This window comes from Dunckerocampus dactyliophorus, chromosome 18 (assembly GCF_027744805.1).
Source record: "Dunckerocampus dactyliophorus isolate RoL2022-P2 chromosome 18, RoL_Ddac_1.1, whole genome shotgun sequence".
Taxonomy (NCBI): domain Eukaryota; kingdom Metazoa; phylum Chordata; class Actinopteri; order Syngnathiformes; family Syngnathidae; genus Dunckerocampus; species Dunckerocampus dactyliophorus.
In genome coordinates, this window is record NC_072836.1 from 10,482,677 (window position 1) to 10,499,218 (window position 16,542).

At 43.0% G+C, this 16,542-nt stretch overlaps 1 protein-coding gene across 1 annotated transcript; it reads left to right on the plus strand.

Annotated features, from left to right (window-relative positions):
- The first annotated feature begins 699 nt into the window (after positions 1 to 699).
- Positions 700 to 14,123, plus strand: LOC129171695 (jupiter microtubule associated homolog 1-like). Its single transcript, XM_054760596.1, has 5 exons — positions 700 to 863; positions 3,239 to 3,381; positions 12,720 to 12,868; positions 13,248 to 13,278; positions 13,598 to 14,123. The coding sequence occupies exons 1-5, from the start codon at positions 808 to 810 to the stop codon at positions 13,732 to 13,734; spliced, it is 516 nt and encodes a 171-aa protein (XP_054616571.1). The 5' UTR covers positions 700 to 807; the 3' UTR covers positions 13,735 to 14,123.
- Positions 14,124 to 16,542: the final 2,419 nt, after the last annotated feature.

Below are 16,542 nucleotides of genomic sequence, written 5' to 3' on the forward strand. Positions count from 1 at the left end.
CATGTCCAAAAAGGGAGTAGGAAGAAGCAGAGGTTATTTAATTTTAGACATTATCCATGTCTTTGCCCTTACCATTTTCTAATAGGAAAAGAAAATGATGTGTAATAGTAGCGTTAATTAGTTAGTACAGGGGGCTCCAACAGGTAGCTCACAGGTAATTTAGTGTTTTTTCAGACGGTTGATTCAGACATTATTCCTCTATTTAATGACAAAATAGCGCAAAAAGACAATAATTGCACTGTTTGAGTGATCTGGATAAATAAAGTACAATTTAATGTTACCAGGTATATAAATAAAACGCAACTCACCTGACTTAGTCTTACCTTTTTAGTTCAAAAACATTGTATAATGAATACATAAACAATATATGATAGACAATACCTTGATAAAATAATAAATTAATGTATTCAGGATAAATGATATGACACCAAGTGGTAACATTGTTAGGTTTTTTTTTTAAGTCACATTTAGCTTGAAAGTTAATACTGATTCGATTTGATAAGAAAAAATCATCTTAAGGAGGGGACATGTTCTGCGCTGGTACTATTTGCTCTTTCATGGTGAAGCCTGCCACCAACAACGGAGGTGAGTTCCGTGTTTCTTGTCCAATAAGAGATAAGCTACGTGATATTCTGTCAAATCAGAGCACGCCAAACTCAAGTAGGCGGGGTTATGAGTCTGGACTTCTTTCACAGGGTCGGGTGGAGACCACTTCACAGTATACTGCGGCTCTTCGCAGAGCGCCCTTATCTATCCCTGTCTGTTGACTTTTTTGTCACTGCCAACACTTCGAAATACTCCTCGAAGATGACGACGACCACCACCTTCCAAGGAGTGGAGCCCGGCGCCAAAAATAGTTCCAGGTAAACGGCTGGGAGGTGGGGGGAACAAAAGAATAGCCTAGCAAACACCTCTTTTCTTCCCCAGAAGCTAACCTGCTAGCTATCGTTAGCCCGCTGGTACCGAGGAGGGATTCCTGTGGCTTTAGCTAAACTGTCACACAATCTTGCTAATTAAGTTAATCCGATGCGCCTTTTAGATCTTAGCTGTGAGGTCATTCTGTCTGGTCTTTGGTGACTGATTAAGTAGCCGTCGTTAATAACTTTTTTATTGTGAATATAATTATTTGCTGTGCCAAGCTACACAATAATAGACGCGGAGTCCCTGCCCCTCCCATGCTTTACTCTTAGAGTTGCGCATATTGTTGTTTTTTGATTGTGTACAGTTTTACTGCGTTTATCACCAAAGATGACCAATTTGTGACAGCGCCATGAGCGCAAGAATACTGTCGTCTTCAAATGTAACTAAACGCAGCTATAGTTCATTGTCTATTAGTGCTAGTTAAAGTTTAGGCAAACTGGCCCACTGAAGGGCTACTCATCCAAAAGGTATGCAGTCATATCATTGCTGTAAGTCATGGGTCTCGCCTTCATGCCTCCCACTTGGCAGAGAAAACAATGCAAAGAAAATGTGCTGTCTCAGTCAGTGGGTGTGGGCTGAAGGGAATATAAATTAGATATTGAGTGGGAGAAATTACGGTATTTACTGGATTTCTGCTGAGCAAAGATGTCAAATCTCGGTCAGTCATCAAGCCTTTTGATCTGGCAAGTGTGGCAAGTGGCTGGAGAGGGCGGGAGGGGGGCTTTGGAGATAAGCTAAGCCTCCCAAATCTCTCAGTTTTAGGTCTTGCCCCTTAAAGTGCCATTTAATGATCATTTCCGCGCCTGGTCGTTCTGAAAGGGCTCTGCCGTTGAGGCGACCAGAATGAGGCTACAACCTCACCAGTAGCTTCCTTATCAGACTAGCCATCTTTAGCTGCAAGCAGCCCCCAAACACTCCACCTTCCTCCAGCCAACCTCTGTCTGCTAAAGCCGTTTCACAACGATGTCATTTGCAGTGTGATTCTTGGGTGGGGTCCGCTGCCAACCAGGCCGCTTAAAGCCCCTCTCCCTCTCCCGCTCTCGCTCTCTTCGCTCTCTCGTTGCAATAAGCGTGGAAAGCATGAGCTCATCCCCTGGCCCAGTAGGTGAGCTCTGCTTTAGCCGTTTCCCACCAGTGCCAAGCAGGACAGTGCACGCACTGACTGATAGACAACACACACTGTACAGTAAGTGCACATTTGCCGTCTTCCCATATTGGCCTGCAGTGCGTAGATGTTTGTAGGCCCTTGGACAGCTGCTCAGTGTGTCAGCTGGTGGCTTCATTGACTCAGAGAGCAGTTTGCAGGGGGAAAAAAGAGGGAGGGGTCCAGTTGGCCTTTTTTGTCCTTTGGTACAGCAAGAAAAAGGCCTCTTCCTTATTATTGTCTTCCTTTTGTTCAACTTGTGTTGTGAGGGTACTTTGTTTACCAGGTCTATTCATCCATTGACCCACATCAGATGGACTTTTAACCTCTGTTGTGTAATATTAACCCCCCCCCCAAAACGCCACTGACTTCAATATAGTCTTTTAATAATGGCGATAACCCCCCTCGTGTGTCACTACAAAGGAATCTGAAGATAGCAGCTAGCTGGAGTCAGCTGCAGGGAAGACTTCCTCAAACAGGCAGACTACCAGCTTAGAGAGCAGAAACAACATTTTAACGTATTTACTTTGTTGCGTGTCTTTGAACAATATGCTGGCAGTCCCTGTGTTTTATTGCAATATTGATTGTTGCTGTTATTTTAGCACCGTGCTGCTGGGTGTGATTGATGGCCCAATTAATTGATGAGTGTGTCATTCACTTGAATGAATAAATGCCAAAGAGAAGCCTCCTTTTCCCCCCAGGACAGAAAATAATAGCAATAATTACCTTTTACTAGGATTGATGTTGAAGTGGGTGTATTTACCACAACACTCACCACCTGCGCAGCAAGACGTGGCAGCTGTAAAGCTGAAGTTGATAGTGAAATTTAAACAGAAAGCGCTTAGAATTCTGCAGCGAATGCTAGTAAATGTATCAACATTAACCCAAAAAGAAGAAACACAAGAGCAGTCTGATGTACTGATGTAAAGACATTCTCCTGCTTCACTAAATGGAGTAATATACAGAAAAAATTGACAGATCTGTGCAATTTTTTATAATATAATCACAAAAGGCATTTTTACAAAGAATAAATACCTTTAATAATAAATATCTTTAATAAAAGCCCCTGGCGGCTGTATGTGGAAAAACAGTGTTTTTGTTTATCCTTATTGCTGTGGGATGAAACCAAAAGCACACTCAAGATGCATATAACAATCATTGTCTTCTCTACAGGGTACTACGACCGCCAGGCGGCGCCTCCAGCTTCTCCTTCGGCACAGACGAAAACACAACCCCGCAGCGCAAGAACAAGATGGCCTCCAGCATCTTTGCAGAACCAGAGGACCCCCATGCTCATCGGAGGAACAACCCACCAAGTAAACAGTCCACACTTAAGTTAATTTTGCTTGGCCTCCATTTGGGTTCCTCTTGTGGATGTGCTGCACTTTGAAAACTTCATGTTGGAAAGCTTGTGCATCGCTAAAGAGTTTTTCCATTTAAGTAGTCAGAACATTCCATTGGTCTAACAGAAGAGGAACTCTGCAGTGCTAGGATATGGGTAATTTGACCCGGCGTCTTTGTTATTGGGGGGGGATTAGATCAGCCCTCATTGGAAAGAAATAGGTCAGTTAAAATGTGGGCCTTGTATAGACATGAGTGAACTGTAAACATACAGCCACAGAGTCTTCAAAGACAAAAGTATTGTAAACTTCACAGTATAGTACTTGCCAGTAATCCAGGTAAGGCTTTGTGTTAACATCATACATCCTTTGCTTTGCATTATGGCAAAAGTAGGCCACTGTAGTGTGGTTTTTCCAGTTTGTCAGTGCTGTTGAAGTGCTTCACCAAAGTACATGTTCTGCTGCACATTCCGTGGAATTTTCTATTTCAGCCCGGAACAGTGAAGCGACTAAAGAGGCAGGCATCACATGTTTTCACTTTGAATCTGTTAGCAGTGAAGAAACACCTACATGGCATGTACATTTATTTGGTATGTGTTACCAAAAGGCTGCTCCTGCCTTCTAATGGAATGGACCTTCTTCCTGCTTGCATTGTTAGACATGGGTGAAGGTCGAGCTCTTGTAGTATTTCCTGTCTAACAAGCACAAGTGGCGGATGTTTGTTTGTTGGAACATGTTTGTGTTGACCTTTCTCCATGAGCAGTGTCTTGTGACAGACCAGACGTTATGTGTTAAGCATCATATTTAGTATGCACACCTCATAGTGAAGCCATTGCAAATATAGTTGGGATATAATTGCAAATGTAAAGTATTTTCAGTAATTGTATGCCACTAGAATTCTCAGGGTATTTAATCGATCGCAACTGGACTGCTCAGGTTGGCTTCGAAGTTGTTGCACCTCTCATCTAACCATCAGGTCATGCTCAATGACTAGGTGAGGCAAACACAAGTCTCACTAGGTAGAACAGCCCTCGTGCTGCTAGAATGTATTGTACTGTACAGGTGGTCCTTGGGTTGCGTATGACTTCTGTTCCTAAGACTGTGATGCAAGTCCAGTTTTAATGTAAGTCGGATCATGTACCTAAATTAACTGACAAGTCAGTCACACTGCACACAGAACACTTGAAGGACATGTAAAATACATTAATGAAATACTAATTACAAGACTTCAATGAAACAATAGTAAAAATAAATTACCGTAAATAACAGTCCTTCCATGTCAGTAATAAACCACTACACTGTGATTGCGATTGCTTTCAGAGGATCAGTAACCTGGCAATTATGTGTACTGTAGCAGTAGAGTTTTGTGATGTGAACGTGACATGAGTTACGTGCGTGTGTGCGCGTACATGTGAGGCCAAGTAGGACGGCTGTGTGCAGAGAAGACAAATGACTTTGCGGATGATTTTCTGGGATGGTTAGGCCAACAGTAGCGTGTTTTCACAATAAAGACATGATTGATTGACCACCTACTCACCATTCTTACAACATCTGGGTAGACGTTATAATGCAATCCTTAATGATGGTCGCAACAGTCAAGTGCGGCCAATACTGAGCACATAGTGAAGTCTTCCACGGCGCACTGCGCAGTAATACGTTCTCAAGCAAGTGTCATGTTTACGGTCCAAAAAAGTTTTTAATTTAATTTATTGGAGCACATTTGTAAACACAGCATGCTGTAAACCAGGGGTCTCAAACACAGCTTACCTGGGGGCCGCTGGAGGTAGAGTCAGAGTGAGGCTGGGCCGCATCGAGTATTAGGAGTAGGGCTGGGAATCTCGGGGTACCTCACGATACGACACGCGATACATGGCTCACAGTAACATTAATATCTTGATACAGTAATAGGTTGAATCAAATAATTTCACAGTTTATATTTTGCTGCATTCAGCTGGGATAGGCTCCAGCTTTACCCGTGACCCTAATAAAGACAAGTGGTAGAGAAAATTAGTGGAATTTTTTTACCACATTTTTTTAAGTAACTCACTCACTCTTTGTTGAGTGTAGGCTAATGTGTGCATCCTACGAGTAACATTGGCTTGTCGCAGGCCGTATTACAGTAATCTTTGAAGACAAGTCGCGGGCTTGGATGGCCCATGGGCCACGAGTTAGAGACCCCTGCTGTAAACCAAGGACATTTTGACAAATGTATGCATTTTTTGAATGGGTTGGAGTAAATTTTCTAACCTCCTTTTTCAAATTCAAATTAGAAATATGGTTTCTCTTTGGGGACGCAAGGTACTAAAATACATCACGTATTGCCATAACATTGACATAAATTGTACATCAACTCATCAAAAAGCCCTTTGCTAAGACATTTTTTGCTGTTGTTTGATCATCAGTAGAATAGCTTTCTGCATTTCACGAGGACAACTGGTGATCCTAAAGGCCCTGTCACACCTTGACGATTTAGCCAGCTTACGCCAACGTATGAAAAATTTGGCCAATACGCTGGCGTACGTCGAATAAGTTATGGGTAAGTTTTGTATACGTATGTTAAGAGCACACTGAAGCACGCCAGCATACGTACGTCTTAGTACGTCCAAGTTGTCTAAAAATTTGGTGCATGAACCAAACTTTTCGACGTATGTCAACGTATGATTCATACGTCTCACATCTGCGCGCAATAAGTTATGTGATCGTTGACGCCCGTTCACACACGTTATTTGTAAGTTACACACATGTCATAATACGTCAACATACCTTGAGACAAAACTGTGTCTTCTTGGCAAGCTTTGGCTGAGAGGAGATGGAGGCTGTCGTGTTTGCATTAGCAGACAAGTTAGCCGCTTGACCAGTAGAGGACACTGTGACAGTGGGAATGGAACTAACTTTTGCTCTTTGTCTGAGAGAAACAATGCACATTTTAATCAAGCATTATTGATCACGTCAACATAAAGTGCATAGGAGTATTTACATTCAAAAAGAATGGAGAGATACAGCATCTTACTGTCCAAGTTAGCGTTAGGTTTGATGCACTGTTAGTGTAATTTGTAAGGCATGAATAAAGTTGATTGAAAAAAAAAAGTTGGTTCCTGTCACAGTGTCCTTCACTGGTCAAGTATGGAATCACAGGAGTGCCAAACTTAAAAGGGAATACGTGTGGAAATACAAAGAGAATCAATAATAAGAAAAATATACAAATGTAGTCATATTCTTTTTCCATTTTGTCATTGTTTTTTCTGTATTCTTTGTTTTTTACAATTTGCCGTTGTTTTCCCTGTTTTGTATTTGTCTTTTCCACTTGCGTTTTGTCATTGCATTTAGTAATGACAAAGACAAAAGAATGATTTCTGCATTGTCTTTGTTTTTTCCATTTTGGCGTCGGTTTTCCTGTTTTGTCTTTGTCATTACTAAATGCTATGACAAAACGCAAGTGGAAAAGACAAATAAAAAAACATGAAAAACAACGGCAAATTCGAAAAAACAAAGACAATACAGAAAAAAACAATGAAAAAATGGAAAAAGAATATGACGACATTTGTATATATTTTTTTATTATTGATTGTCTTTGTATTTCCACAGTTGTAGATTTTTGTATTATTAATTCTCTTTGTATTTCCACATGTGTTCCCTTTTAACTTTGGCACTCCTGTGATTCCATAGTCAAGCTGCTAACTTGTCTGCTAATGCAAACACAACAGCCTCCATCTCCTCTCAGCCAAAGCTTGCCAAGAAGACACAGTTTTGTCTCAAGGTATGTTGACCTATTCCGACATGTGTGAACGGGCGTCAACGATCGCATAACTTATTGCCCGCGGATGCGGGACGTATGAATCATACATTGACATACATTGAAAAGTTTTGTGCACGCACTAAATTTTTAGACGACTTGGATGTACTACGACGTATGCCGGCGTGCTTCAGCGTGCTCTTAACTTATACAAAACTTACCCATAACTTATTCAACGAACGCCAGCGTATTGGCCAAATTTTTCATACGTTGGCGTAAGCTGGCTCAATCGTCAAGGTGTGACAGGCGTTGGGCATAAGTTGTGAACGCCGGCTACATGCTACGCATTCGTTGATATACAGTAAGTTGTCTATAGGTTATAGAAACGTTCTATATAAGTTACTAATACGTCATGTATACGTCGAACTCATTATTAAGACGCTATGTATACGCCCAAAATTGCAAAAAAAAAAAAAAAAAACGTTGGCAGTTCAACGTATGCCATCAAAATGATCACGTCAGGCATGCGCTGGCTAAATCGTCAAGGTGTGACAGGGCCTTAACTTTGGGAAACCCTGATCTAGTACATACAGTACATCAAATTCAGTGTGTATCATACAGTATATTCCCACAGTAAATATTCAGTCACGAGCAAAGTACACAGAGCACCTTAACGTTACTAGTACACCAGATGATGCATCTGGCTTGTATTCATAATCACAGTGGATTCTGTGTTGACTGTAGCTAACTTTAGATCAACTGTTGGAAAGCAGCTGCTCAGCTGAGTTGGATGTCCTCGGGATGCGCATACTTTTTCCACTATCTAGAGTTCATTACGTGGATTTTAATTCATACAGTATGTTCCCAAACCGAACATATGGATTTTAATTTGGTGGTATGTGACTTGAGAATGTTTCATGTTGTTTGCTAACCTTTAAACAAAGATGGCACCCTCCGTGGCAGACGTCTCTGTGACACTCTCCCGTGTTTTTCTATTTTTTGCTATTTTATTGTTCATTTTGGACATTCAACACACTCACGCATTACATTACAACAGAGAGACACTTTTGAACATCGGCAGGGTTCACCATGAACTTTCATTTAGCCTCTCAGACTTTGCCTTTCTTCTGCGCCGGGAGAACGCAGCAGCCTGCGGACCTGGTGAGCTGAATACCCGGCGAGCAAAGCATCCGAGGCGTAAACGAGGCAAGCGAGCCGGCCTGCATGCTAGGCTAAAAGCTAGAGCGACGAGGCCATCGCTACCAAGCCTGCTGCTAGCCAACGTCCGCTCTCTTGAAAACAAGATGGACGAACTACGAGCAAGGATTACAGCTCAACGTGAGATCAGGGAATGCTGTGTCCTCACCTTCACAGAAACCTGGCTGACGGAGGATATACCGGACTCGGCGATCCAGTTGGAATCATTTGCTGCTTACCGGGGAGATCGGACTTTAGCGTCTGGTAAACACAGAGGTGGCGGCGTCTGTGTTTACGTAAACAAACGGTGGTGCACAGACGTACACACGATGGAAAAGCACTGCTCGCAGGACATTGAGCTGCTGATGGTGAAATGCAGACCTTTTTATTTGCCTCGTGAGTTTAGCGCTGTGTATTTAACTGCTGTTTACATCCCACCACGAGCTAACACTGCTAATGCACTAGGCCTCCTGCATGACATCATTGATAGACACGAGACCAAACACCCAGACGCTGTATTCATTATATCTGGCGATTTCAACCACTGTAACCTCAGGACTGTCCTCCCCAAATATTACCAGCATGTGAGCTTTCCCACAAGGGAAAATAACATCCTGGACCAAGTCTACAGCAACATGAAAGGTGCTTTGAAGGCTGTTCCAAGACCCCACTTTGGAAAGGCTGACCACATCTCTATATTCCTTTATCCAACATACAGACAACTTCTTAAAAAAGCTCCCCCTGTACGTACAGCAGTTAAAGTGTGGAATGAAGAAACTGATCAAGTACTTCAGGACTGCTTTGGCTGCACAAACTGGGATGTGTTTAAAACTGCAGCGGGGAGGGAAGATTGTACTGTTGATTTGGATGAATATGCTTCTGCTGTTACTGGCTACATTAGCACATGTATAGAGACTGTTACCACCACCAAGTATTACAGAAAATACCCTAACCAAAAACAGTGGATGAACTGTGATGTAAGGGCTAAGCTACGTGCTCGTTCGACTGCATTTGTCATGGGCACCGCTGATGACTACAAAAAGGCCAGATATGACCTGAGGAGGTCCATACAGGAGGCCAAAAGACAGTACAGACAGAAGCTGGAGGGCTACTATTCCACCTCAGACCCTCGGCGCATGTGGGCGGGGCTCCAGCACATCACAGACTATCGACAGCAGAGTAGCGTAGCCACGTCCAGCCAAACCACACTTCCTGATGAGCTGAACGAGTTCTATGCCCGCTTTGACACCCAAACTCCTGATGAGCAGAGGGGGTGGCTGAACCTGGGGAGCACACAGGACTCACCTCTCATGGTGACATCAGCTGATATGCGCAGGGTTCTAAACAAAACAAACCCACGAAAAGCAGCAGGGCCAGACAACATCCCAGGACGTGCACTTCGGGTTTGCTCATCAGAGCTAGCTGATGTGCTTGCTGACATATTTAACCTGTCGCTTGCACAAGCATCTGTACCGACCTGCTTTAAGTCCACCACCATAGTGCCCGTACCCAAGAAGAGCAACATGACCTGCTTGAATGACTATCGCCCTATAGCACTCACTCCTATTGTTATGAAGTGCTTTGAAAGACTAGTCATGACCCACATCAAAAAGAGCATCCCGGCGGCAACTGTGGACCCTCTACAGTTTGCATATCGCCAGAACCGGTCCACGGATGATGCAGTCAACACTGCCATCCACACAGCCCTTTCTCACCTACAGGGCCAGGACACATACGTCAGAATGCTATTTATAGACTATAGCTCTGCTTTTAATACAGTCAGCCCCCACAAACTCACAAATAAGCTCCTCACACTTGGCCTGTCTCCCTCCCTCTGTAACTGGGTGTTTAACTTTCTCACAGGCAGACCCCAGTCAGTCAGAGTCCACAATCGCACATCCAGCACAAGAATTGTGAGCACTGGGACCCCACAGGGGTGTGTGCTGAGTCCACTCCTCTACACGCTCTTCACCGACGATTGCGTGGCCTCCCAGAACAACACCAGCATCATTAAATTTGCGGATGACACTACAGTCATCGGACTGATCACTGGTGGTGTTGAAACATCATACAGAAGAGAGGTGGAGGACCTCATAGCTTGGTGTCGTGATAACAATCTCCTTCTCAATACAGATAAGACTAAAGAGATGATCATCGACCCAAGAACAAGGGAAAAGGAGCCGCATAGACCCCTGTTTATTGATGAGACTGAGGTGGAGAGGGTGAAAACCTTCAAGTTCCTTGGCACACACATCAGCGAGGACCTCACCTGGTCTCACAACACCCAACAAATTCTGAAGAAGTCCCAAAGGAGACTGTACTTCCTGAGAAGACTGAGGAAATTTGGCATGCCCACCACAATCCTGAGTTGCTTCTACAGATGCACTATCGAAAGTGTCCTTACCGCCTCCATCACTGTTTGGTACGGTAACTGTACAACACGTGATAGGAAGGCACTCCAGCGGGTGATCAAGACCTCACAGAACATTGTTGGGGCAGCCCTCCCCTCACTGCAAGACATTTATAAATCTAGAGTCCTACGCAGAACACACAACCTCATCAAGGACAGCACACATCCACAACACTCATTATTCACACTCCTACCGTCAGGCAGACGCTACAGGAGTTTGAAGTCCAGGACCACAAGGCTGGCGAACAGCTTTTACCCACAGGCCATCAGGCTCCTCAACGAAGCACTCGCACACGCCGCACGCAACACACGCACACACTCGTAGCACTTTATTTATTTATTTATTTATTTGCATTATTTACTTGTATTAATGTCTCTTCTGTTGTTGTTGCTTAATTTATTGGTATATATGTTTATGTGTTTATGTTTCTTATGTTCTTATTCTTTCTTGTGTTTTCTTTCTTTTCTTGGGAGAATGAACAGGATAAAATTTTCATTGCATAGTATAACTGCTGTTTTACTATGCACATGACAATAAAACTCTCTTGAATCTTGAATCTTGAATCTTTGGAAATACATGGGTTATTAAATGTCCCTTATCATGCTAAATTGACTTTTTAAAGATGTTGGAACAGTAATATAGTATGTGTCTGTAGAGCCTGTGTACGAGCACCAAATGTGAGAAAAGCTTTAATCTCTCTCACATTTGCTCCACTTTTGAGCAAAGAGGAGCTCAAACTGTGTTTTTTCAAGTAGGCAGGTTTTCATGATGTCAGCTGAGTTAGATGAACTTACCCCATGTATACGCCCACGACTTCACAGACGACAGCTTTGTAAAATAGAAAAGGTAGGCTTCTCTACACATCTTAAAATAAAGCGCTGCCATCTATATGCCAGACAGGTACAGACATGGGCGCTGTAAGTTTAACCTAGCATGATGTTGCTGTTAAAATGTGACTGTAATGTTAGCGCTATAGCTCACATAGCTATGCCAGTGTTGCTAAGGTTTGTGTCCTCCTGTCCCACTCCTTAATGTTGCATTGCTGTATGTGATATATGGCATCTATTACGCCAGACAAGTGCAGAGCTAGTTTGGACAGTGTATGCACACAGTTAATTTGCGTTAAAGCGCACGAAATGGCATGTTCGCAAGGCCAACAGACTTACTGTGGGACCAACGAGACTAAAATAGTTGAAAAATGGTACAATATGGCACCTTAACTTCTTCAGTGTTTAGCCATACTGAAGTCTGATGAGGACTGAGTGATGGTAAAACCCTGTCATCAGCATTATGATCCTGTTCCTATTGACTTAAGCTTGTGGAGGATCAGAGATGCACACTTAATAATGCACCCAGGAGACCTGTAAGTTTTTAAATAGGAGGATATTGCTGTCAACATGAGCGCATAATGCATCATTTTCATGTCCCAGCACTCTTACTAATTTAATCCTCTTCCTATTTGTTGCTTGTATTGCATCGTCCAGAGAGCCCAGCAGCAGACCAATAAACTCGGTGGGCCCAGCACTGAACCACTTGACTCCATTAACGAGAGTGGCCGCTCCTCTTGATTCTTTAGCAGCCATTGTTCCCTTATGACAAAGATGCTCTTGTGCTGGCATTGTTGCAATCGCTGACTCACTGCAGGCAGTGTTTCCTGTCTGTTGTCTCAGCATATGTATGTATGTAGCCATAAACCTGAGACTATATGCCTTGAGTTTGTTTGGATGCCTCATGGCTTCGAACACTTAGGGTCCGGGGGGGCTGCACGTGTGACTAATTGCATTAGGCTCCATATTGGAGGACATCTGTTCAGAAGGCTGAATCACAATGGGTCATTTATCGTAATAGTTTCCTGGCTAATCCTAATGTCATCAGTTAGCTCAGATTGGGTTTTTATTTTTATTTTTTATTAAGTGCTCAAAATGTAAGAAAGATAGTCCGAGTCTAATGACTCCATTGGTTAACCTTCACAGCTGGCGCGGCTGCAGGGACCCTGTGCGGGGAGCCGTCGGCCCCACTGAGACGGTGTCAGCAGCCCATTCTGTTCCCCAAGAACCCTCAGCCGGAACTGACCACCATCCACAACTCTGGGGCGGCTATGGTGTGGACCCAGAGACAAGAGGTACCATGCCTTGCTTTTGACTTTTGCCACAGATATTAGGGACTGAAACACTTATTTGTGTATTTTATAGTTTCCATTTCTGTTAAAGGAATGGTTTACTCTGCAGCCTTGCTTATTAAATGTGTACATAAAGTAAAAGTGAATTTCTGTGTGTTTTGATGAGCTTTGCTAGTCCACCTTTTTTAGAGAGTATCCCTCTAAAATGTGACTTGTCTATAAAAGACAGGCATTTTGCACACATGTAAGCTTTATTGACATGATGCCAGCGCCTCAGTTGTAAAGTCTTGATGATAGGGTGTTGTCCCAAACTGAGCCGGGTCACTTTGGTTCAGTGTTTTAATTTTTTTCCCATGTTTTCTCTCTTTTTTTTTTATTGTAGGATGAGAATGGCCAAGAACAAGCAAACAATGGTGAGTATGTTTTCTTGTCTTGTGTATATGAAAAAGGAAGTTCATCTCCTCCACTGTGTTATCACCCGTTTTCTTTAAAGCGTGCTTGTTTACTTGCTTTTTTTTGTGGTTACGATGGTTTGTTCTTTTTTAGAGCAAGCTTGCCCTCAAATTAAAAGCCTCTCAAGTGTTTGTACTAGATGCTTCTGAAGCAGTGATGTCACATGATTTATTTCAGATCTGGTTCAAGGCTGTAGCGCCACCTGTTGCTCTGACATTCACTTAACAGCCGACAAGTGTGTCTTCATGCTCATCGTGAATAGTTGGCTTTTTCTTGCAGAGTGTCCTGACAACGAGGAGGCGGAGCAAAGCGAGCAAGAGACACCACAGCCCTCCGCCCCGTCAGGAAGTGCCAACTCTGCTTCGAGCAACAGAAGAAACCCACCCGGCGGCAAGTCGAGCCTCATCCTGGGTTGAGACTTTGCTTTTTGAACACTTTTTTTTTTTTTTATTTTAATGATAAATCCTCCTCCCTCCCCACCACTCTCTTCCTCTCCATCCGCCTTGTCACCTCTTTGGCCTGTGTACTCCGCGCAGTCATGTCCTTCCATTTCAACTTGTCCTTTTAATCCTTTTTTCTATTAAAGAACTGATAAAAAAGCACTTTACGTATCTCTGTGCCCTCTCCACCCTCCTGTACCCTCCTCCATCCCACCCGTTTAAGGCCATCCTGTAGTGCATCGCGCCTGCTGGGGAAGGCATGACATCTAGCTTCGTCTCTCCCATTTGTCCATGTTGTAAATGGTAAAAGGAAAAAAAAAATGTTGCGTGAATTTCTAAATACAATAAAGATTGATATGAATTTGCTGGGGCTGTCTTGGTTTTCCTTGTTGGTTGTGCTACTCGGCTGTTGCTGTGAAACTTGTGCGTGTTGCCGTGCTGCTGTTTGGAGTGAGCTCAGTTTTCATATTTTGGAAATCTCCCATTAAAAACCTATCCTCTGTGGTTTAGGTAAATATTAGAGCATTTACGGTCTGTAGAAATATGTACAGATTATTTCAATTTAAAAGTAAAAGTATAAATGATGTGGACTGTATTTGTGTAATTTATTTCTAAGAAATACAATGTATTATTAAATACTATGCTAAAATCTGTACTAATAAAAACCATCCTCTCATAAACACCTGTTATTACACCATATAAAAACTACTATGAAAACTTCTAAATTAACCGCCAGTTGCCATTTGATTTACGTCCTAAGATGACATCATCCAAAAGACGTGCGGTCCTCTTGATGTGATTTGCTTTATGTGAGACTTGACTTCAAGGCTTTTCTGTATTTGGAAATGCTTGTCTTCTCATGCCATTGACACGTTTGGATATTAGCCAGTTTTCTCTGCTCTCTTTGACATATATGGTGAGAATTTAGTGTTAACAGTTGGAGGAGTCACCCCTTACGAATGAGGAGCGAATCGTGGCTGTTTGCGATGACTCGGTGTGTCTTTTTATTAGTCGGGCTTTAATTATGAGAGGCCATGTCACATGCAGTTTAATAACTTGTGTTGGGTATCATGGCCTCCATACTTATTTTTTTCATGCTGTTGCTTTTACAGCTGATCTTAAATTCAGAAATACATATGGAAATATTACCTAGAGTGGCAGATTTTTTGTCTTTAATCTTTGACTGCTACTGTACATTGGAATTGATCACTAAATTAATGATAAAACTGACAATTTGTGCTTTCATAAATTAGGAAATACAAGTGGAATTATTTCACGATCGAGTCATTTAGTTAATAAACATTGGTCATGAAATACAGTGCATTGACAGTTGGTCTCCCATATTTGTAGTTCATTTGAAGCCAAAAACTACAGTTCTCGACGTGCCTCTTTTCAATCAGGCGTTGTTGTTCTTATGCAGCAATCCATATATTGAAAAACATAGCTATAATCTTTTTTTTGGTCTCATCATAAGTCAGGAGATTTCTTTGTTTCAGTGTTGGAGCACGGATCCAAAGAAAGATGGCTATCCCCACTTCAGATGGATCCCCTCTGAGGAGTTGAGTCAGAACCTGTGTTTCCACTCTGAAAGGCATGTGGAGGTCGCTCAGGATCAGGACAAGAACTTCCTGTTCTGGAGACATGCCAGCATGCTAGCGTGAAGAACTAGCTGGAAAAACGTCTGGTGCTTTTGAATGCTTGAAGCAGGGGCGCCGCCAGAAATTCTGGGCCCCATGAAAAATGAGGGATGGACAACTGATTTCATAATACATGCTGAACATTTACCTGCCCTGACTGGCTAGGCTACAAAAAAACGGGTCACATTGACACCTTTTTGTTTGCCTTTCGTCTCTCACCTTTCTCTAATTCCTTTTTTTCACTCAAACATTATTTTAGTGGGCACTAGCGGCATAGTTTGACTCTGCTGTGCCGCAAATGCTGACTGACAGCTGCAGCACGAGCACCAGTTAGTAGTGGACCAAACCATTGCGTGTCGCTATAACGGGGGTGGTCAATCAATATGGAAGCTTGCTTTTTGGTCAGTGTGGCTATTTAAAAGTTACTACCAAATACAAGAGATTGTTTTAACCATTTTCTGACTATATTAAAAAGAAATCAGGACCAGATAGCAAATTTATTGACCTATTTACTTGGGCCCCTGTCAGTAAGGGGCCCTTGGAATTGTCCTAACTTTTTCCTCCCCTATTCTCTCTCCCCCCCCCCTTTACTTGAGGTATCTTTATGTGGACACGTAGCAGTTTTCCTCCCCCCTCAATCACGCATGTAATGGGAAAGATTCCCCTTTTTTCTCCCCCCCCCCCCCCCCCCCCACTGCCATCTGCTGACTTATTTGACTCATAATGAACGATTAGCAAGCCCCACTAATTTGCATCTTCAATATATTGACAGCAAATGCGCACGTGCTGTCCCAATGAGGTCATGGGTTCTCCCAGGAGACCCTCGACCGACACCCGCCTGCCAAAGCAGCTAGCCTAGCAAATGAGGGGGGGGAGAGGAGATGAGTCATCCCTGATTGGAACGAATCAATACCCCCATTCAGTCATAAAGGGCTGACTCAGCTTGACTCCGAGCAAAGATGTACCAGAAACTCCCGCTCACAGGAAACAGGATGTGGTGATTGATAAATGGAGCGACCCGCTCATGATTTCTGCCGCGGTTCTTTTTTACTAGATGACCACTCCGGGGCACTGGGCGATGTGACCTATGGAAAAGGCAGGGACATCCGTTCCCACATGGAGCAGGAAGTAATCTCTCTTTTTAACT

Excerpts from the sequence above, each read along its gene's own strand:
- LOC129171695 (XM_054760596.1), top strand. The coding sequence starts at position 808 with ATGACGACGACCACCACCTTCCAAGGAGTGGAGCCCGGCGCCAAAAAT. Across the intron at positions 864-3,238 it reads GGCGCCAAAAATAGTTCCAG|GGTACTACGACCGCCAGGCG; the intron begins GTAAACGGCTGG and ends TCTTCTCTACAG. Across the intron at positions 13,279-13,597 it reads CCAAGAACAAGCAAACAATG|AGTGTCCTGACAACGAGGAG; the intron begins GTGAGTATGTTT and ends TTTTTCTTGCAG.